The following is a 21781-nucleotide window of genomic DNA, read 5'->3' as shown; positions in this document are numbered from 1 at the left end:
TGTCCCGCGTGCGATGGCTTCTGCAATGACTTTTCCCCAATGCCCTTGAGGGAGCTTGGGGGTGGGCAAGGCCAGGGGCTACGCACACCCACTGACCAGAGCTTCACACCCAAGATGGAGTACAGCTGCCACCACCACAGCAGTCACCAGAAAATGGCTCTCTGCCCCGTGCACCAAGGATTCCATTCCCCCTCCCCAGCCCGCAGAGGGCACCTGTGCCAAGCCAGGTGGCTCAGGTTGTACAAGAGTAAGGAACTGGCTCCTAGAAAGGGCATTTTTCAACTTTCTACACAGCACGGAGGGCTTATGGAATCACAAGCCAGACACACCTGAGCCCATGCAACATTTGCTCAGCACTAGTGGGTGATTCGCTGCCCATAGCGATACAGCTGCTGAGTAAATGTTACAAGTAATTTAAACGATACTTTCTCCAAAGTTCTGATTAGCTGAAACTGTATAATGTGATCCAAAACAGTTTTGTACTACGGTCTGACAAATCAGGCCACAGATTACTGCACGTGCTCAGACACAAAGTACTTACAACGCTTCCCACCTCCACCCAGCTCCTGTAAATCAATGCACCTTGCAGCAGCGTCCTAAAGGCTATTTTAGACCAAGAAGGAGAACTAGTTACACAGCTGAGGACACCCTAACGGAGAGTGCTCTGCTGCCAACGCTTTGCTTTGAAATAGACGGTACTCCAGCTTGGGCAGCTCTACTGACCAAGCTGCTGTGCTATGGCCAAGTGACATGTGTATCTCGCTGGTAGGCAGGTCCCAAGGATTTAAAAGTGAAAAATGACACCTTAATCTCTCCCTGCACACTGAAAGGCAGGGTGTGCAGCCAAGCACGTTGGTGACATGCTCCCACTGACAGGCACCCTGCACCCCGCAGCCCTACAGAATGCACTAGGATAGGTGTCCAGATTGCAGGTGCAGCCCCACGTAGAGCAGACTGCAGTGATATTGGCTGGAGGGGATAACAGCATGAAAGAACAAAAGAAAAGAGACTGTCACAACCGCTTCCACCAGGCCCAGATGGGGAAAAGCTGCCCTTGGACACTGTTGCAATCTGGCTGCATGACAGCAGCTGGGGATCCAAAAGCATCTCGGGAGTGCCAACCACAAACGTGAGTTGTGAGTCACAAACGTCAGGTGCCCCACACCCCCCCCTCAGTCACCCTCACCGTCTCTCCTGGGCACTTCCCCCAGCCCAGCATCTCAGTCTTATCCACATGGAGCTTCAGCTTACTTGATGCCATCAATGCCCCAGTCTCCCCCAGTAAGAAACGTTCAGCAGCACTCCAGGCCAGATGACCGAAATAAATGCCTGGAGATGCAAAAGTGCCAGACGTTAACAAATCCACTGGTGTTAACTGGGACCTGAGGGTGCTCGGCACGCTGGGAATCAGCCCACTGCTCTAAGGCCCTCGATGCAGATTTAAATTCTCCGCTTTCTACCCTACTTAGGCACTTCTGTAGCCCTGGTGAGTGTAGTATCCGAGCACCTCACAGTCTATATTTATCTTTTCATATGCCTGTGGGGCAGGGCAGTGCTATTATCCACACTTTATAGATGGGAAACTGAGGCACAGAGAGACTAATGGTACGTCTACACTGCAGTTAAATGTCAGCTGACTTGGGCTCATGGGGCTCAGGCTATAGGGCTGTAAAATTGCAGTATAGCCATTCGGACTCGGGCTGGATCCTGAGCTCTGGGACCCTTGCTTCTCTAACATGTGCACACACTTCAGTTCTGGCCTGCTCTCGCTCAGAATACAAAAGCTAGAGATTAATGCTTTATCCTGTCTGAAAGACAAGCATCCCCAGGTGTTTTTGTACAGTGTGATGCTTTCTGTTCCTAGTCCTAAAAGCTCTTAAGACAGTGACACTGAAGTCAGGTGGGAAATGAAGTGGGGCAGAAAAAAAGTAAGAAGATCATTCAGAATTATGCATTTTAGGTCTGAAATCTCACAACCTGCCATGGATTTAAAAAAAAAAATTAAAAAATGCAGTATGCTTCTCGAAAGCTAGGTATCCCAGCAGCCTAATGGCAAATAGTATTTATTTCCAGTTCCATTGGACCACAAGCTATTGGATTGAAAACTGTCACTGTTCTTTAGGACTACCACTGTTTTTTTTATTTTTTTGTACTGGTTCAGCACTTAATCAATTAGATCCTGCACCAGAGGCCAGTACAAATTCTGACCCCTCTCTAGATCACGGAGAAAGGACAGGGAAATTCAAACTTGAGTATGACTCATGATGCTTAAATTAATCTTAAGTCTGATGCAGTTCCTCACCAACACATTCCTGGTTTCTGTTGCTTGATGTCAGAATTTCAAAACAAAGCCTAAGTAGCCTTAATTATACCTGGTGTTTCACCGCATTAACCTATTCAGTTACAGCATGTGATAAAGGCGTGAGCAAGCATGAACAGGATCAGAGAACAGAGCGAAATCCCAGTACTTGGAATTATGACAGATCTCCCCGCAAGCCTTGTCCTGTCTGGAGGGCGCTCTCCATCTCAGATGATGTCAGCACCACAACTTCCCAAACAGATTACCCTGAATGGAGAACCAAACCATGATGCACATAAGCAAACATATCCCACTGTGGAACAGCTATCACATGCTGAAGATCTAAAGCTATGGCCAGCCTCTTTAGGCAAGCTGATTAAAATGTGGGCCAGAGGCCAAGACACTAACCCAGAAAGTGAAGTCACCTTGGTTCCTAATATGGCAATGAGGCCCATAAAGACTACAAATCCCAGCCTGCAATGCTCCTTCTGGCTCTTGTGCAGTCTCAGCTTGGATTGACCTGGAGCACGGTATTCTTTCATGGGCCATTCCTCCTCATTAACTCTAAGCAGAAATTAGGTGCAACTCTTGTCCTGTTTGGCAAGTTACCAGCATTGGCCTCAGCTGGCTAAATTTCTGGAACCCTTGCTTTTAAACCAAATTACAATCACTATCTTGACTTGCACTGTAAGAAATCAAAGTCATTTTGATGTGACGAGCACACTATACTGCTATATGGAGACTTGGGTAATCATTCGATCTGGGAATCTGGCAGGGGACCAAAGGCCTTTATCTGCACAAAGGACAACTCAAGATGCTCTTTTGTGTGCGTGCAACATCAATTAAGTTCTTGCTGGTTTACAAGGCATTTGGCTTTGCTGGAAACAGACTGAGGGAAATGTGTAATGCTCTGCTGAGGACCTATTTTAAGTCACTCCCCAGCTCAGGGAGATTTCTAGCAAGGTCTGCTGCTGACAGGCTCAACACAGAGTAACTAAATAGATGAAATTGTGCCGGTTGGCTCGTGTTCATTTCACGACCTTCAAGCATTTAAAAAAGACCTGTGCACTGCAGGAGCTCAGCAGGGAATTGTGGTCTGCACAGGAGAGGAAGAAAAAGAAAGATTACAAATCCCAGATCATGTTAAGGATCAGGTGCTGGAAGGGAAGGCGGAGCGTTGTGTGCTCTGCCTGTAATGAAACATCTGTCAGTAGTCACAGCGGCTTTGACTTTAAATTAAGGAAATGACATTAGCCTGTAATTCCAAAGCTGCAGCAGCCAGCAGGAATGGTTAGCTGTGTGAGAGGGAGGCAGAGGAAGCAGCCTCTTTCCCTGAGGGAGAGAAACAGAGAGGCACCTGTCTGCACTAGCCTGACAGGAATTTAAGAAGTTTCAGCTTGACTGGAGCCAATGGGGTTCCAATCTAGTTTGTGGACGGGACCGTACCATCTTAGAATAACCATGTTCTTGCTGAGCTGGAAACTTAGGCTGGCACATGGTTTTTGAATCCTGTTTGAATACTCCGTGGTCTCATCCACACTATCTGGTCAAATCAAGTTAGGTGTGCATCTGGCCATGACTGAGTCAATGCTGGGTTTACACATCTCTCTGTAAGCTAGGGTGCCAGAGAGAGAGAGTAACATATAAAGGTATGTTACTCCATGTAAACTGGATCATTGGTGGTGTACATGTTGAAAGAGTTTGACCTCTTTTGGGTCAGAATTAAGATTTGTCTTGGAATAGATAAGACAGTGGTGCCCAGACTTTTCATGGTCATACACTCCCTTACCCTTGTCAGTACCACGGCTTGCGGGGAGGCATGGGGGGGCATGGGGGAGGACAAATGTAAGGGTGCCAAAGCTGGGAGCAGGTCTGGGGCATAGGTGCTGGAACAATTTGTATAATGTGGGTGCTGAGTGCCATTGCACAAAACTGTAAACCCTGTATATGATGGAAATCACTTCAAAGCAGGGGGTGCTACTGCACCCCTAGCACCCCTACTTCCAGCACCTATGGTCTGGGGCAGGGAACAGAGCCGCGGCTGGGCTGCAGTCAAGGGCCAAGGCTGGGGGCAGATCTGGAGGCCGGGCTGGAGCTAGGGGCTGTGCCGGAGTGGAGCTGGGTGGTGCTCCCTCCCTGCCCCCTGTGGGGGCTGGCCTGCCCCCCCCATGATCCCCTCAAATGTTCCTCCACACCCCCCTAGGGAGATACACCCCACAGTTTGCGGACCTCTGAGGTAGAATGAACTCTGAGAGCAAATAATGTCATTAAGCAAATGTTTGACCTCTTAAGTGTCACAGAACAGTCATATAAAAATTACCCTTATTCTCATTTCCTTCCTGTCCGGGCTGAGATATTTTTTAAATTGTAATAAACTTGTTACAGACTTAGTATAAGGGTCATAGTAACCACAGCTGCAAACTTAACAATATGCCAACTCTTTTTTTGTGTGGGAGAGACATGGAAAGAGATTTCAATTTAGCCTCCTAGCATAATCAGTAAATTATCAATTAAGCAGTGATCTTCTCGGTAACTCTCACAGTAGAAGTGAAAAGATTTTCAAAAGTCCATAGGCAAAAAAGTCCATATTTCATGAAGTTCTTAGTAATTCATTTCACTATTCACATAAGAACACTGGAACGGGCAGCAGCTTCTCCGTGTAGGAAAAAACCCATGCTGGCCCAGTTCTAATTTCATTCACACAATCGCGTGAGCACACTGAAGTCTGGATCTATCCAAGTGTAACTGAGCATGGAATTTGGCCCCTATATAGTATGTACTTAGTGAACCGCCAATATAAAAGGCTACAAAATAAATGCACGTCTCTGGTATTTAGGGAATGCCAATCACCAGAACATCTAGGCACTGACAAAGGAAAATATTGTGCTAAGCTGAACGCTGTCTGATCTCTGCAAAAGGAGACACAGAACAGATGGAAAGAGTGCTGATTGGTATGAAGTGATTAATGCAGCGGGGGGGAAACAAACCTCCTTTTGGAAAGCTATTTTCTCTGCCACAAATCATGAATGGGAGCATTTTGAAAGAGCTCTGCACCAAATACCCTTCCCAATATAAATAGCTCTCACACAATCACTTTGCAAAATAACCTTGGTGCTCCTCCCGTCCTGCAGTTATAGTTCTAGAGCAGTGGTTTGCAACCTTATTTAATTTGCAGACCCCTAAAAATTTTGAAATGAAGTTGTGAACGCCTTGGAAATCTTAGAACAGTCTGCAGATTCCCAGGGGTTTGTGGATCACAGGTTGCAAACCATTGTTCTGCGGTAATGACAACCTTTCACGGACCCCTTAGACATAGTCTGCGGACCCCCATGGGGTCCACAGACCACAGGTTGAAAACCACTGTTTAGGGGTACCAAACTAACAATCAGCACCAAACAGCCACAGTGTACAGTAACGTGTGTGGCATGAAAGAACAGGATTCTGCACGTTAGGCTCCACAGAAAGAATCAATCGTGAGAGTTTCAAGTAATCTGCCTTTTTAATTGGCAGAGATTTCATTCCGTTGATAGTGCACTGCTATTCCAGGCATTTGTTTCATCTAGGTCAAGCCATTACTTTCACTCTTAATCTGCATTAATTTTTAATTTGATCTGTAATGCTAATTTTTAGTAAGTGACTAACTCAGGAATTTTTGCATTACTGCTACCATAAACCAAATTGTATTCAACTTTCCATCCATCTCTGAAAAACAAAGAACACAGTGACAAGATAAGCAATACAGTCAAACTACCTTTTTCCCTTCAATAGAAGCCAGGGTTTCAGGAACAATGCATCAGCATCCTCTTGCCTCTGGAGAGGATGACTAACTCCGGTAACACATACAAATGAGTTAGCTGGTCTCATGTTACTAACTAGTAGACCCAAACGCACCACACAGCTGGGCATGACTAGCAGTCTCAGGCCAAGATAAAACCAAGATTGAAATAGCACAGAGTATTGTGGGTCAGCCTCAAGAGACGCTGGCAGAGCTGTGTTTGGGAGAAGCTTGCCAAGAGGCTGTCCAGTGGACCTGCCTCACATTAACAACGCCTCACTTTCAAGCACCAAATTCATTACAAGGCATTGCACAGAACACAGAGGCAAACTCAGGGTGGACTGTACAGTTTCACACTGCTAACACCGGACCTCTCTCAGAGAGGTAACTGCCTGGGAACTGAGCAGCGGAAGCCCTCCAATGGGAGCGCTACTGCTGCTTTCATCCAAAGACGCAGCTTTACATACAGTCATCCTCTCAGCCCGCCACACAAATTTCTCTCAGCTAAATGCACACCGTCCAGTTGCCAAAGGATTCGCAGAGGGCGACTGCTCCAGAAAACATAATCAGCTTGCCAATTTAATTCTAAACCAGCAGCATTACAGTTCCCTGCCATAAAAGCCTATGTGACCATGCATGTGCAATCTTTCAAAACTCCAGGTTAGCAGGCAATATTGGAACAGACACACGCAATCGAGGAAAGGTAAATATGACGAGAATTCCATTTTGTCTAAGGAAGGAGAAAGGAAAAGCAGTTTCCCCTCTACCCACTGCTGTTTTAGATGAACATTTGTAGAAGGCAAAGGTAAGCACTCTTCATGGTTGAAGTGCTGTGCCTTGTCACTGTAAAATCAGATCTGAATATTTCAGTGGATCTCTCACCATTTAAGGTCACACTGTAACAGAATTCTCTGAAATTGATCATTCTTAGAAACCTTTAACAAACCAAACAGTAGAGGCCCAAATGGTGTGACCAAAAATGTAGGGAGTTTAGAATTATGTTTTTCCTGTTGTGATGAAGATACAGCATGGATTTAACATGGGCAAAGACTAACTCATCAAAACTAAACACAAACCCTTTTGAAATTCAGCATCCTAAGGATTTTGCCATAACTTGTTAGTCATCAGACACAGCTGAACAGAGCTAGTCGCAGCTGAGCCCATTTTTTATGGAAAGTGCTCTAGTTATACACAGCACTCTAAACCTCATTATTAGAACAGACTAAGAAAATATCCTCTCTCACTATTCAATTCCAGGCAGATTTCCAAACCCTCTCCCTCTTACATACAAGATCTGAAACACTGAGGGAGAGGGGCTAACACATTCACAGCAATTTACAGAGATATGTAATAAAGAAGAGCTACAGTCATATTCTGCAATGCAAGATTCCGTTATGAAAAAGGAATCAGTTGGTTTTTGGTGTGTGTGCGCGTGCACGCGTGTGTGAGAGAGAAAGAGACTCTTCTGCTTGCAGCTGCAGGGTATTTACTCTGCCTTATCAGAGCGCGTGGCCTGGACTACATGTGACCTCTGGCCGCTGCACTTTCCCAACCAGTAGAGCTCACAAAGAGAAATGCTTCTGCTGGGTGGTTGCAGTTGCACAGTCTCCTTGCCTGGAAGGAGATGGCATTTAAGAACCTCCTGAGTAACTCGTATGTGGAATGACAAGGTGGGAGAGGTAATTTTTTCTAATTGGACTAACTTCTGTCAGTGACAAAGACAAGCTTTCAAGCTACACAGAGCTCCTCTTCAGGTGTAAGGTCTACTTCATATGTGGAATGGCATTACTGGCTGTTGCTTTGTCACTAAGCTTCTCTACATGAGTACCCAATGTTTAATGTATTTTAACACAGTTTGATTCAATAACCCCACTTTGCAACTTATTCCATATTTACAGCTGAGTGATATGGGTCTACGCAGCTTTGCTGTTTACTCAATCTTCTGATTTTAGGATGTATCTTCTTCATATTTGGTGGTTGTTACATGTATATAGTTTTCAGCTATATCAGGAGCTCTATGAGCAGATGTATAAGTATAATGCTTGAGCTGCCCACACTTGATTACATAGTTCTTCTACCCGCAAGTAGTGGTGTCTGAGTCTCTCATCCATGAACAGTTTGTCGTTGCACTTCGCCAGCCTGTCGTGCTTCAGAACACTTCCCTTAGACCACTTCATAGTTGTCTTGTCTCCAGCAGAAGTGTGCTAAGCTCCTTCTGCAGTATACTTCTGAAACCTAAAATCACCTTGGAAGTCCTGCAGGGTACTCAATCAAGCAGTAATACCAGGGAGGCCACAACTGAACCCTAAATTCTAACCAGTGCCATATGTATTGTGCTCAACATCTTCCCCTTCTTTTAATGCATTATCTCACCCTTGGTTAATATAGCCTAGTCCTCAGTTTGCCTTCTTTAATCACAGCACCATACTAGACTGACAGGCAAGGATTTCGTCAGTCCCAGTATAACTGCCGCGTCCCCTTCCAGGCCAGCGTGCTGCATGCCTATCACATGAAGCACATGCTCTCCATTTACACTCACTCACCACTCAATCTGGTTGCAATGACCCTATCTGTTGTCCCTCCAGTTCTGCTACAAGCAACAAGTTCTGGCATCATCCACTTTCCTATTCTCACCCACCCAGCAAACCACTACCACAGGTCTTTCCATCTCTCATAGTTACAATTCTATGAGAGCCTCAGTACACTTACTGTGACCAGCCACTCTCTCTCATGAGCCACTTTTCTATCCAAGGAGCTATTTTATCCTCATTTACTCGTCTCTGCCTTTCAGCCAATAGACTTTGATGTGGAACCTATTCCAAAGTCCTTGAAAAACTGGAAGTGTAGGGACCGCATTGCATTTCCCTTGGCGAGAGCTCCCAGCAGAACTCCAAGCTAACCATCATGCTGTTCACTATATTATCTCCACAAACCTTGCCAAACTTTTAGCATTGCTTGTCACAGCTCATGGCCTGTTTATTTATTTAGAAAGTGACATCATCCACCCCCAGAGTAAATACAGACTGTGGTTAACAGCAAGAGAAGGGAGAGGGAAGTCTCTGCACCTTCTAAGAGAGGGCAAAAGCATCTGCCATAGACAGGGCAAGAGGGCAGCTTTGGTCAAACTCGGATGCCTTGAAGGGGACAAGTCCCTCCCTCTAGCCCAATGAGAACTGACAGTGTTGTTTAAATCATAAGCACCAATATGAAATAGTAAAGTTGGAAATGGATATATTTCAAAGCATCTGAAACAGAATGTAGGAAAGATGGCTAGTTTTAAATGTATTTATTCTCAAACCGATGCACGGAATTACACATAAATCCCTAGGCATCACACCGCAGGCTAAACTAAGAATAACAGTGACTAATCAATTGTTTTATTATGCTCGGTGTTTACATCATTGATGTTACTTGCTGCTTCAGTGGCAGATTATGCCTCCTGCCCTGGACAGCACAGAGATGGAGCTGCCTTCGAAAAGGGCCAGCCCATGGCATTAAAAAGAATACAGGTACAGGACAATCTCCTGATGGTGCAGATGCATGAGCAGTGTGAAAACTCCTCTGTATCAAGCAAATCAGCACAGCTGTCAGACAGGCAACACTTCCATTGTGTATTGTATTAAATACCAGGTGGCAGGTTCAGAAATTCCAGGCTGTGATACGAACTTTTCCATTTTCACAAAGGAAGAACTATTCAGCCTCAAAAGGAAGCCTCCGAAACAGGAGCACAGCTGTTTATATGGTCTAAAAAAAGAACAGCCACACAGCTGCTTATTGGGACAGCAGCTTAAGTTTGAACTTCTTCAGTCTCTGCTGAAAAGTCAGAGGAGGTTCCTGAGTCAAGTTTATAAAAGTTCAGGAAAAGTGCTCACACTTAGTGCTACTGATTTCTTCCTCCCCCCCGTAGACCAATGCTACTCAAAGTGGCGGTCCGCGGACCGGTACCAGTCCACGAGCCATCGGCTGCTGGTCTGCGCACACATTGGAAAAAAAAATTGCCGGTCCCCCCATCAGAGAGCTTGAGAAGCACTGCTGTCGATAACCTAGTGGAGCTAGTGATGCATGTCCTGACAAGGGACACAACATCTCCAAAAGGATCAAAGACAGTTCTAAAAACCCTAGCTGAGCAGCATCTGGTTGGGAAAGGTCAGCACAGCTTCTCTAAAGGAGAATCTGACCTCTCCAACATACCAGAATTCTGAGGGAGTCAACAAACTAATGGATAAAGGAGAACAGGTAGCAGAACGTAACTGAATGTTCAAAAAGCCGTTGATAACGTTCTCCGTGAGAGACTGTTAAAGAAACTAAGTAGGCATGACAAGAGTGACAATGTGCTGCCATGGACTGGAAATGCGTTAAGAGTAGAGCTGGTCAAAAAATTGGGAGGTTTTCTGCAGAAATTTTGGAATTTTTGGGTGAAATTCAAATGCCAAAAAATGTGGTCAAAATGTCACCTCTTTTGATTTCGAAATGCTGCCATGGTGCCTCATGCTTTCATTTTTCCATAGGCTTGACTCTCTGGCGCATCATGAGGGATAAAGTAAGATTATAGTCTCACCTTCTGAAGAGAGGAAATGGTGCATCATGGGAGTCCCTGGCCATGGTGCATCACTGGAGTCGTAATCCAGCTGGTGAGCCTGACCTGTAGAAGAGAATAGGGATTCGAGGCACCAAACTACAACTCCCATGAGGCACCAGGGCAATATTTGGAAATAAAAATCTCTCGTTTTTTTACGCAAAATATTTTGGTTTCAGGCATTCAATTTCTCAGCAAAATAACTGAAGTTTTCTAGGGAAAGCAGACACTTTTCTAAAAAAAAATAGTTTTGTCAAACCCAGTTGTCTGTCAAAAACAGTTTGATGTGAAATTTTTGATCAGCCCTAGTTAAGAGAGAGAAAACAGATATTAAGTGAAATGGGTCAGTGTTTAGTATGCAAGGGTATTAAAGATATCCATGCTAAGATGGCAGGTTTCAGAGTAGCAGCCGTGTTAGTCTGTATCTGCAAAAAGAAAAGGAGGACTTGTGGCACCTTAGAGACTAACCAATTTATTTGAGCATAAGCTTTCATGAGCTACAGCTCACTTCATCGGATGCATCATTGGATGCTAAGATGGGTTCAATTTAACATATTTATTGGTGATCTGGAAAAAGGGATGAGAAAGGAGGTGACAATTTCCAGGTGATGTAAAATTGTGTCATCAGAGAAAGGACTGTGAGGAACTTCAGAAAGGCCTAATGAAGCTAAATGACTGGAAAATACAGCAGCAACTTACATTAATAGAAGGCAAGTGCAAGGCAATGCATAACAGAAGGAACAATCTCTGCTCCTATACTCATATTCATCAATATGTTTTAAATGAACTGCAACCACACAAGAGAAAGACCTGGGCATCATTGGGGACAGCTCAATGAAAACACTGGCCCCACCCACCTCACCATGAATACTATGTTCAGATCTAGTCACCCCATCATTGAAAGGATGACACAGAAATAGAAATGAACCACAGAAAAGCAAAGAAAGTTATTAGGTGCATGAAAAGACTTGATATGGGCAGTGATTAAGAAGACTATGACTTTTTTTCAGTAGAAGACGAAATAGAAGTTCCTTGACAGAGGCATGTAAAACAATTAGAAGCACAGGGCATGCCTATTAATACGAGACAAAGGGGACATACTAATGAAATCAAAAGACAACACGTTTAAAACGGGAGGGGGGGAATATTTTCACACAATGCATAATTAATTTGCTGAACTCAATGCCATCAGATATTACTAAGGCAAAGAACGTAATGTGATGCAGAAGAGGACTGTGCATTCCTGTGAATAGTAAAAATATTCAGCTATATGAGCTCAGCGAGGCATTCAGATGGATGTCAACTCTCATGGTTCAGAGAATAAGCCAACCACTAACTGCCTGGGATTAGGAATACATTTCTATCAAGCCCAGGTCATCCCAGAATTGTCCAGTACAGCATTACTTGCACCTTTTCTGAAGCAGCTGGTACTGGTCCCCATCAGAGACAGAATACTGGGTTGTATGGGCCACTGGTTTGATCTGCTGTGGGAATTCCTACCTTCCTCATAAGATGCAGGAGGGAAAAAAAGTACATTGAATATTGATCAAAGGGAATAGAACAGGGGAAGCCAACCTGAGCTTGAGAAGGAGCCAGAATTTACCAATGTGCATTGCCAAAGAGCCATAGTAACACATCAGCAGACCCCCATCAGCTCCCCCTGCCCCGCTCCCAGGACCTCCCGTCCACCGCTGATCAGCACCTCCCCCTCCCTCCCCACACCTCCTGATCAGCTGTTTCGTGGCATGCAGGAGGAAGGAGGGAGGGCAGGGCAGGCTCAGGGGAGGGGGCGGGAAGGGGTGGAGTGGGGGCGGGGCCTGCAGCCGAGCCAGGGGTTGAGCAGTGAGCACCCCCCAGCACATTGGAAAGTTGGCGCCTGCAGCTCTAGCCCTGGAGTCAGTGTCTATACAAGGAACAACATATTGGCCACCCCTGGAGTAAAAGGAAGAGCAAGCAGGAAAGAAATCCTTCTGTACTTTGCTTTGGATGCCCTCTCTAACTAAGCACCTTATCAAGGACTCTAAGTCAAGGAAGAGGAAAGCAGCATCTCCCACAAGAATACCAGTAGCTGCACATGTACAAGCAGAATGGACAGAGGAGAGGAGACCCCAGCCTTCTATCTTCCTACCTAGACAACCCACCTGCAAAGTTATACTCCTTGTGTATAAATTACGGCGGTCAGGATTTTGTTTTAATTACTATTTTTCTGCCAAAAAAAATGTGATGGAAAAAGGAAATGTTTCCCTTTTTGTGAATTTTTTTCTACAAAATATTTCAGGTTTTTCATCAAAAAAATTAAAAATCAAAACTTTTTTTTTGTATTTTGGCAACCAAAACATTTTGGCTAGGTAGGCAAGCATTTTAGTTTTACTGAAAATTTTGGCCTAAGAAAGTTTGTCCAAAAAGTAAAATTTTTTATTTTCTGTGAAAAAAATTGAAATATTTAATCAAAAATGGCCATTTCCTGCTGAAATTTCAGGTTTGACTAACATGCTTTTTTTTGTTGAAAAAAATTCCAAACAAAACATTTCAAACAGTTCCAGTTTAAATCCATATTAAAGGAAGTGTCACATTCATCTGAGTTTCTAACGATTTGAAAATGAAACAATCAAAAGCTAGGAAATGCCAAAAGAAAGGTTTGCATAGCAACACCAACTCTGTCATGCTGGACAGCCAAGAGATTTCCTGGAAAACCCCATAACGTAGGTGCAATTGGCTGAGTTACCGCCCTTACTACCAGACCCTTCTTTCTCCCACACTTCAGAATGTGTCAATTTGTAACAATGAAACTAAACAGACAGTTTACATGAAGACAAAACAGACGATGGAAAGTTATAGAAAAATAACTGGGAGGATTGAAAACATTGACTTCTCTTCTGACATCACCACGTTCTTATAGTGCCACAATGTGCACCGCTCATAGACTCAAAGGCCAGAAGTGACCATTCTGATCCTCTAGTTTGACCTCCTACTCCTGTCATAGGCCCATAACCTCTGGCTGAGTTACTAACGTCCTCAAATCTTGATTTAAAAAGACTTCAAAATTACAGAGAATCCACCATTTACTCTAGTTCAAACCAGCAAGTGACCTGTGCCACATGCTACAGAGGGAGGCGAAAAACCGCCAAGGTCTCTGCCAATCTGACCCAGGGGAAAATTCCTTCCTGACCCCAAATATGGCAATCAGTTTGACCCCGAGCATATGGGCAAGACCCACCAACCAGACACCTGGGAAAAAATTCTCTGTAGTAACTCAGAGCGCTCCTCCCTCTAAAGCCCCATCTTCAGCCATTGAAGATATGGGCCATGTGCCATTGTAAGCAATCCCATCATACCATCCCCTTCATAAAAGCTTATCAAACTCAATCTTGAAGCCAGTTAGGGTTTTTTCGCCCCCATTACTCCCTTGGGACACTACTCCAGAACATCACTCCTTTAATGGTCAGAAACCATCGTCTAATTTCAAGCCTAAACTTACTGATGGCCAATTTATATCCATTTGTTCTAGTGCCGTTGAGCATTAAATAACTCCTCTCCCTCCCTGGTGTTTATCCCTCTAATGTATTTATGCAGAGCAATCATATCTCCCCTTAGTTTTTGTTTGGTTCGGCTAAGTAAGTCAAGCTCCTTAAGTCTCCTCTTGTAAGGTAGGTTCTCCATTTCTCTGATCATCCTCGTAGCCCGTCTCTGCACCTGTTCCAGTTTGAATTCATCTTTCTTAAACATGGCAGAGCAGAACTGCACACAGTATTCCGGATGAGGTCTCATCAGTGCTTGTATAATGGTACTGACACTTCCCTGTCTCTACTGGAAATACCTTGCCAGATGCACGCTAGGATTGGATTAGCCTTTTTCACAGCCACATCACGTTGGCAGCTCAGTCATCATGTGATCAAGCAATACACCCAGATCTTTCTCCTCTGTCGCTTCCAACTGATACATCCCCAGTTTATAGCAAAAATTCTTATTGTTAGTCCCTAAATCCCATGCACTTCGCACTATTAAATTTCATCCAATTTCTATTACTCCCATTTTCAAGGTCGTCCAGATCTTCTTCTGTGATAGTCTGGTGCTCCTCCGTATTGGCAATACCTCCCAACTTTGTGTCATCCACAAATTTTATTAGCACACTCCCACTTTTTGTGTCAGGGTCATTAATAAAAATGGTAAATAAGATTAGACCTGAGACTGATCCTTGAGGATCTCTACAAGTAACCTCCCTACAGCCTGACAGTTCACCTTTCAGCATGACCTGTTGTAGTCGCCTCTTTAAAGCTGTTGTAGTCGCCTCTTACTCACCTTTCCAGTCTCATATTAATCCCCATTTAACTAATAATTTCCCATATGAAATTGTATCAATTGCTTTACTGAGATCCAGGCAGATTAGATCTACTGCATTTCCTTTGTCTACAAAATAGATTATCTTCTCAGAGGAAGAGATCAGGTTTCTGGCACGATCTACCTTTTGTAAAACCATGTTGTTGTGTATGTCCCCCGCCCGCCCCCCCATTACTGTTTACCTCTATGTCCTTAATCACGCTCTCTTTCAAAATTTGTTCTAAGACTTTGCTAAGAATTGAGGTCAAGCTAGCAGACCTGCAGTTTCCCAGATCGCTTTTCCCCCATTCTTAAATATAGATACTATATTAGCAATTCTCCAGTCATAGGATATGACCCACAAGTTTTTGGATTCATTAAAAATCCTTGCTATTGGGCTTGCAATTTCATGTGCCAATTCCTTTAATATTCTTGGATGGAGATTATCCAGGACCCCTGATTAAACTGTTTGGGTTTGGCTTCCACTTTGGATGTGGTAATTTCTACTTCCATATCCTTGTTCTCATTAGCCATCCTGCCATTGCCCGCCACCTCCTCATTACCCTTATTAAAAACCAAGGCAAAGTATTTGTTTAGATGTTGGGCCATGCCTAGATTATCTTTAAGCTCCATTCCATTCCATCCTCAGTGTTTAGCAGTCCCACTTCTTTCTTTGTCTTCTTTATCTGGCGAAAGTACCTTTTACTATTGGTTTTAATTTCCTTTGCAAAGTCTAACTCTGCTTTGGTTTTGACAGTCCTCACTTTTTCTCTACACTTTCTGACCTCCAAGAGGTAGCTTTCCTTGCTGATCCATCCCATATTCCATTCCTTACTTTCTCTTAATCACCTGTTGTGGTGCTTGTTCACTAGTTTAGTCTGCCATCCTTCCCTATGAAATTTTCCCCCTTGCCTGGGATGCAAGCTTCAGATAATTTCTGCAATTTTGACAAAGTAATTCCAGGCCTCCTTCACATTCAGATCCTTGAGTTCTTCAGTGCAGTCCGCTTCTCTAACTAATTCCCTTCATTTTTTAAAGTTTGCCCTTTTGAAATCAAGGACGCTAGTTGCAGACCTATTGTTGTTTATCCTTCCATTTAGTTTAAACTGAATTAGCTCATGATCACTCAAACCAAAGCTGTCCTCACAATCTGTTCTTCTAGGAGGTTCTCACTACTCACCAATACTAAATCTAAAATGGCATCACGTTTTGTTGATTTAGGGATTATTTGATGAAGAAATACATTGGCTATCACATCCAGGAATGTTTGGGCCCTACCATTATTAGTAGCACTTGCTCTCCAACCTATATTAGGAAAATTAAAGTCTCTCATAATCACACAATTCCCAGTAGTATTTACTTCATTAAAAATATTAAAAAGGTCTCTATCCATAGCCATATACTGATCCTGGGGGTAAGTAGCATACCCCAAGTACTATTCCAGGGGAGCCTCTGCTACCTTTCTTCCACAAAGTGATTGTGACCCAAACAGAATGCTGCACTGAAACACCAACACAGACAACATCTGCAGAACTAGGAAACTACAGTACTGGAGAGCACAAGCATCGACTTCTGTTTTACCCAGTGGGTGCTCCACCCCTGCTCCACCCTGAGGCCCTGCCCCCACTCCGCCACTTCTCCTGAGGCCCCGCACTCGTTGTGCCTCTTCCCGCCCCAGCTCCGCTCTCGCTGCTCTCCACCCACCCCTGAGCACCTTCCAACAGCCACTAAGCCGCTGATCAGCTGCCCCGCCGAACAGCTCTGGCTGGTGGGTGCTGAGCATCCCTTATTTTTTTTCAGTGAGTGCTTGAGCCCTAGAGCACCCACAGAGTCAGTGCCTATGTTGCAGAGGTCACCACTAAACATCACTATTTATCACAGTGGTATCTGAGACACTTTAATAAGAAACCTAGGCAGATCACCAATGTGGGGTAGCCATTGACAAATGCTGACTGTTTCAATGGCTACCATTCCATTTATTTCTGTTATCCGATAGTCCTTAGATCGTATTTTCGTACTATAAATGTGAAAAAATAGTCAATTTAAACAATTTGTGGTTAGTGTTTGTTTCTGTGGATGCAAATTAGTCTGGAGAATAGCCCTCAGTTAGGACAAGACTTCTGGAAAGTTTCATTGTCCAATCATCAGTCCTTTTATTTAGAAATCTAACCTGTGCATGAAAAGGTGCCTGGTGGTTTGCTAGAGAGGGAAAAGTATTTCTTCCCCCCCTCACATAACAAAAGCAGGTGAATTGATTTTGCTCAAATGTTTAAAAAAAGAAATCACCTTCAGGCTGAGAATAAGCATGGAAGATTTCAACTGGAAAGAGAAGTGATGAAAAAAAGTTATGAGCACGTGAAAAAGGGTTCTAATGGAAACCTGATTAGCTATAGTCTTACTAGCATAATTGGTAATGTAACCGGCTATACAGATTTTTAATTTTATTTGAAAAGAAAATTAATTAAAACTATTTTGCAGATTCACATGGAATGCATCAGGGGAGGGGGGAGAGAGTTCTAATTTTATATGTTGTATGTAGGTCAAATATCAGCCATCCGGGTTCACTTCAGATTCAGTGGAGCCACTAGGGCTGCTTAAAAATCAGGCTTCACAGTACTCCTCAGGGGCCGTGGGAAGTATTCCAGGAAGTTTGATCTCTCCCACTTGGAGAGCACAGAGCAGTAATTCAGTTCAGATCAAACACATGCTATATACTTGTGTTGGGGGGATGATCGCCCATTTCTGCTGCTTCATTGTGGGGGATATTCCGGCTTGAGAACACAGGCTACCGCAGAGGGATGATTCCCTAGCCACAGAGAACAAGGCGGCAACACACCTAAGGCTACTTCCAGGCCTTCTCTGCAGGGACTGGGAGGAGGTGGGGGAGGGAGGGAAAGGAAGGCAGATGAAAATGATAAATAGTCCTTATATGGTAGAGACAGGTGAGATAGGAGGAAGGATGGTGCAGTGGACAGGTCACAGGAGAGGCAATTCCTAGCTCAACCATAGCCTTGTGCAAGTCACTTAATCTCCCCTGCTGCTTGGTTCTGCACTTATACAATGGGGTAACAGCACTTCGTGCCTCAGGGGAGCTGTGGCGCTGAAAGCCCCAAATGATTGTGAGGTACCCAGATAGCCCGGGATGGATGGCTAGATACAGAGCTTTGGCCACCAGGGCCAGGAGAGGGGAGACTGACTGGTGCCATCTGCCCATTGCGCTTCAGTGGTGCTGGGGAGGCTGTCCCCGTGCAGATTGCTGGTGCTGATGGAGGAGGCTGTCCCCAGCACAGATCCTGCAATAGCATCAGCTAGCAGGAGACTGACAGAGGAACGGGGACAGATGCTGTCAGGATTGCGTTGACGGAGCCTATGAGCAGCGTTCAGTCGGCACCTGTCAGAAGTAGGAGCTGGGGAAAGGGAAGTTCCCAGGGCACATCACAGCTAGCATGACAGAACATGCCATGCCTGGGAGCATCAGGCCCCAGGACAGTTAACCACAGAAACGGACCCATATGAACTGCATCATACAAGGCTGGTTACCTCAGCCAGTGAGACCAGGACTCCTCAGCCGCACTGACATCGACTTCAGTTTCTGCAGTGAGGATGTCTACCCCTCCCATTGAACCTCCAGCCCACTGCCTGGCTAGATCAGGGTAGGGCTCCCCAGGGGCAGACGGAGCCTCCAGATTCAATGGGTTCACTATACTGTAGCTACAGGCAGCACCAATCACCTGCAGCAGCACCCTCCACCCCAGCACTGATCCAGGCCCAGTGTGGCGGGGAGGGCCCAGTGCTGGCCAGAGAGAGAGGCACAGGCTGTCGAGCAGGGAGACGCAGCCATGCTGTCAGATAGGTTACTGCCCTCAGCACTCAGTCAGCTATTCGCTGAGCAGTGTGTGTGTTCTGACCAAGTGCCACTGAGTAACCTTCATTTTCCAGGCCTTATCTCGTGGAACAAGAGCCAGCCGTGGAGTCAACCCAACAGAGCTTTGGACAAGCCAACCTGGGGAGGGCTGGCAGTAATACCCCCAATGGTGCTAGACAGACCAGCCATCCTCAGAGACAAAGAAAGGAAACAGAAGACTTTTGTCCTTACGGGATAAATAAAGGCTGCTAAATTTCTCCAGTGCAGAGAGACTAAGGAGCCTGGGCATGTGTAACCAGGCATTGAATGGAGGGGGAATGGGAGGGTGGCGTGAGGGAAAACAGAGAGACAAGGCTCCCATTGGTTAATAAACCAACAGCTTTAATCCAGGGCCTGGCCAACGTGGCGAGAAACCATGGAGCCCAATGACAAACTGCCTGGGGCCTGAGGGCCAAATCTAACCTGCATAGTCATTACCACAATTAAATGCACGCAGCCATATTCACACCTGGACCGGGATCTGCTGTTTGTGGCAGAGTGCCCCCAGATGATCTGCTTAGTCCAGCTCACCCTGCAGTCCCAGATGGCAGGCACTGGTCCCATCCAGCCCTGGGGACAAAGCTGGGATTCTAGCTTCAAATACAGAAGGACAGGAAGGATGGGAGGACATTTTCTCATGTGCAATGTGTGCAGACACAATTCCCATTCAGGGGGATTACACTGCATGCCTGCATCAGGGAGGGAACAGATGCACTCCAAATCACTTCCATTGCAGGGAGTGAATCCGGGGGAGAGTATACCTCTAATTTCAATGACACTTCACCACTGATCACACACACCCCACCTCCAGTAATCCTTCATTGTGGAAATTACAGCCAGCCAATAGACACAGCAAGGGTCTGCCTGCAGGACCCATTGCTGGGACAGGGAGAGCAGCAGCTTGGAAGATCCACAACCTGGGAAACCTGCAGGGACGTGCATGGAAGATTTTTCAGTAGGAGAATCTGCACAGTAAATACTAAGCAAATCCCTGAGATTCCTGGATCTGCTAGCCACAGCCAGCACCAGATCTCATAAGTCCCTGCACACAGTGCCCAGCCCCAGTACTGGCTTCTCCATTACCCTGAAGCTCCCCCTCCCCACCCTTGCCCATTACTCCAAACCAGCCCTGCACCCTCTCTGTTGCTGACATTCTTGGTGCTGCTGCCACCACTGCATTCTCTACTACACACAGAGACTCCCTCTAATTTGGGGCACAGGGAGGCTTGCTCTGTACTTTGTGGGCTCTGTGGTTTTGTTAGCACGCCTGAGGACTGAACTCGTGACATGTAGATCAGCAGAAAATGAACGACTTTCCTGCAATCATACAAGCAGGATCTCTCTCTCGCTCTCTCTCGCTCTCTCTCTCTCACATGTGGTTCGCTTAACCCTCTAGATGCCAATGGTCTGCAGATCTCACCTCTAAAGGATCTTTCAACTTTCATTAGCCTATGGACCTTCTAGAGCCTGGAGGGTTAATTAGGTGTAAATAAGAGACTGACTAGGACATCTGGAACGGATTTAGCTTTGAAAATACTCCACCAGAAAACCACAGTCCCTACAAGGAAGGCTATCCAATTCCCAGCAAGCAGCAGCCTTCCTCGTGGCACTAGGGCTCTGCCACCCAGCCAGGTGGCCAAAGAGCAGCAGTTCACGGTGTTCCACCGTTTGACTCATGACACTTCACCATAGAGCTGAGGCCCACTGAAACTGCAGCTCCCAGCATGCAATGCTTCGTCATGCTCCCAGCTGGCACCTGCTCCATTTCCTGCACAGTTTGGCCACCCCTGGTTTCGGGCGAGTGCAGCAAGCCACAAAGGACCCTCCCCAGCTCACACCTCTTGTTTCAGGAAAGCCAGTGATTCTTACCTTGAGCTTCTCAAATCGATCACTCAGCGACGCCACCTGGTGGTCTCGGTGGCGTCCCACCAGTTTGCATAAGGCACAGATCAGCTGGTCGTCTGCAACACAGTACATGTTCACTTTCTCGTTCTCGTGCTCCAAGCAAGTGAGTCCTCGGAAGTGTGTGTCTGGCACAGGCTCCACCAGGCGGTGGCTGGTGAATGGCTTCTTGTTGGGGTGCGTGGCCCGGAGGCAGCGGTCACAGTAGGACACCTCGCAGGTTATGCAGGTCTTCACCGCATCCCGTGGTGGGTCCTGCTCACAGAACTGACACGCTATCCTTTCGCTGGACATGGCAGGACTCTTGCGGTATGTTCTCTCTCGGCGGCTCTCGCTAGGGGAGTTGGGGCCACTCAGAGAAGCCTTTTGGAAGCGATCTATAATGTTCTGCAGGGTCACATTCCGCTTGAGGCCCTCTAGGCCGCGGTGGTTAAGGGAGATGACATACCTGCAGGTGGGGCACTGGAATGCTGTGATGGGCTCTATCGACTCGCTGGAGGAGCAGCTGGACACCAGGATGCGATGGGCACAACTGAAGCACAGGCTGTGAGCACACGGCAGCAACAGAGGGTCTTCAAATAACTCCAAACAGATTGGGCAGGTCAATTCCGACTCCAGTGTTTCCATCTTTAGTTAAAACAATCCTGCTTCAGCATCAAAAACCAAGGAAGCTGGTCAGATACCTACAAGAGAGAACAGGAGAAATGGGCAGTGTGAGAGCAAGCTACTCAATGCAAAAGACATCAGGAACTACATTAGCACCAGCAAAAGGAAAGATAGCAGTGACTCCTTTGTACCAGAAACTAAGACCAGACATTTTCTTGGGGGAAGGAGGGAGGGATGACAGAGAAAAATCAGACATGCAGCCAGTGTGGATCTTAAATGCACTGCATTCACATGAGCATGGCCGGGGATGGTCCAAAACCTTCCATCACATCCTCAAGATCATATTCATACAAAGCTGAGACATTGACTCACAGTTTTCAGAAATATTTTCAGACAGGAAAT

General features: G+C 45.7%; 1 protein-coding gene across 6 annotated transcripts in view; it reads right to left on the bottom strand.

The window, feature by feature from the left end:
* MID2 (midline 2) overlaps positions 1–21781 on the bottom strand; it is a 340574-nt gene that overhangs the window by 255471 nt on the left and 63322 nt on the right. For all 6 annotated transcript variants that reach the window (XM_084639504.1, XM_084639503.1, XM_084639505.1 and 3 more), the window contains one exon: positions 20741–21456. In XM_084639504.1, coding sequence (XP_084495630.1) covers positions 20741–21400 — 660 coding nt within the window. In that variant the 5' untranslated portion in view covers positions 21401–21456. The remainder of the gene's footprint in view (positions 1–20740; positions 21457–21781) is intronic.

Source organism: Lepidochelys olivacea, assembly GCF_965140295.1.
Source record: "Lepidochelys olivacea isolate rLepOli2 genome assembly, chromosome: 9".
Taxonomy (NCBI): domain Eukaryota; kingdom Metazoa; phylum Chordata; order Testudines; family Cheloniidae; genus Lepidochelys; species Lepidochelys olivacea.
The sequence above is the reverse complement of the archived record's forward strand: the minus strand, read 5'-3'. Positions and strand labels throughout refer to the sequence as shown.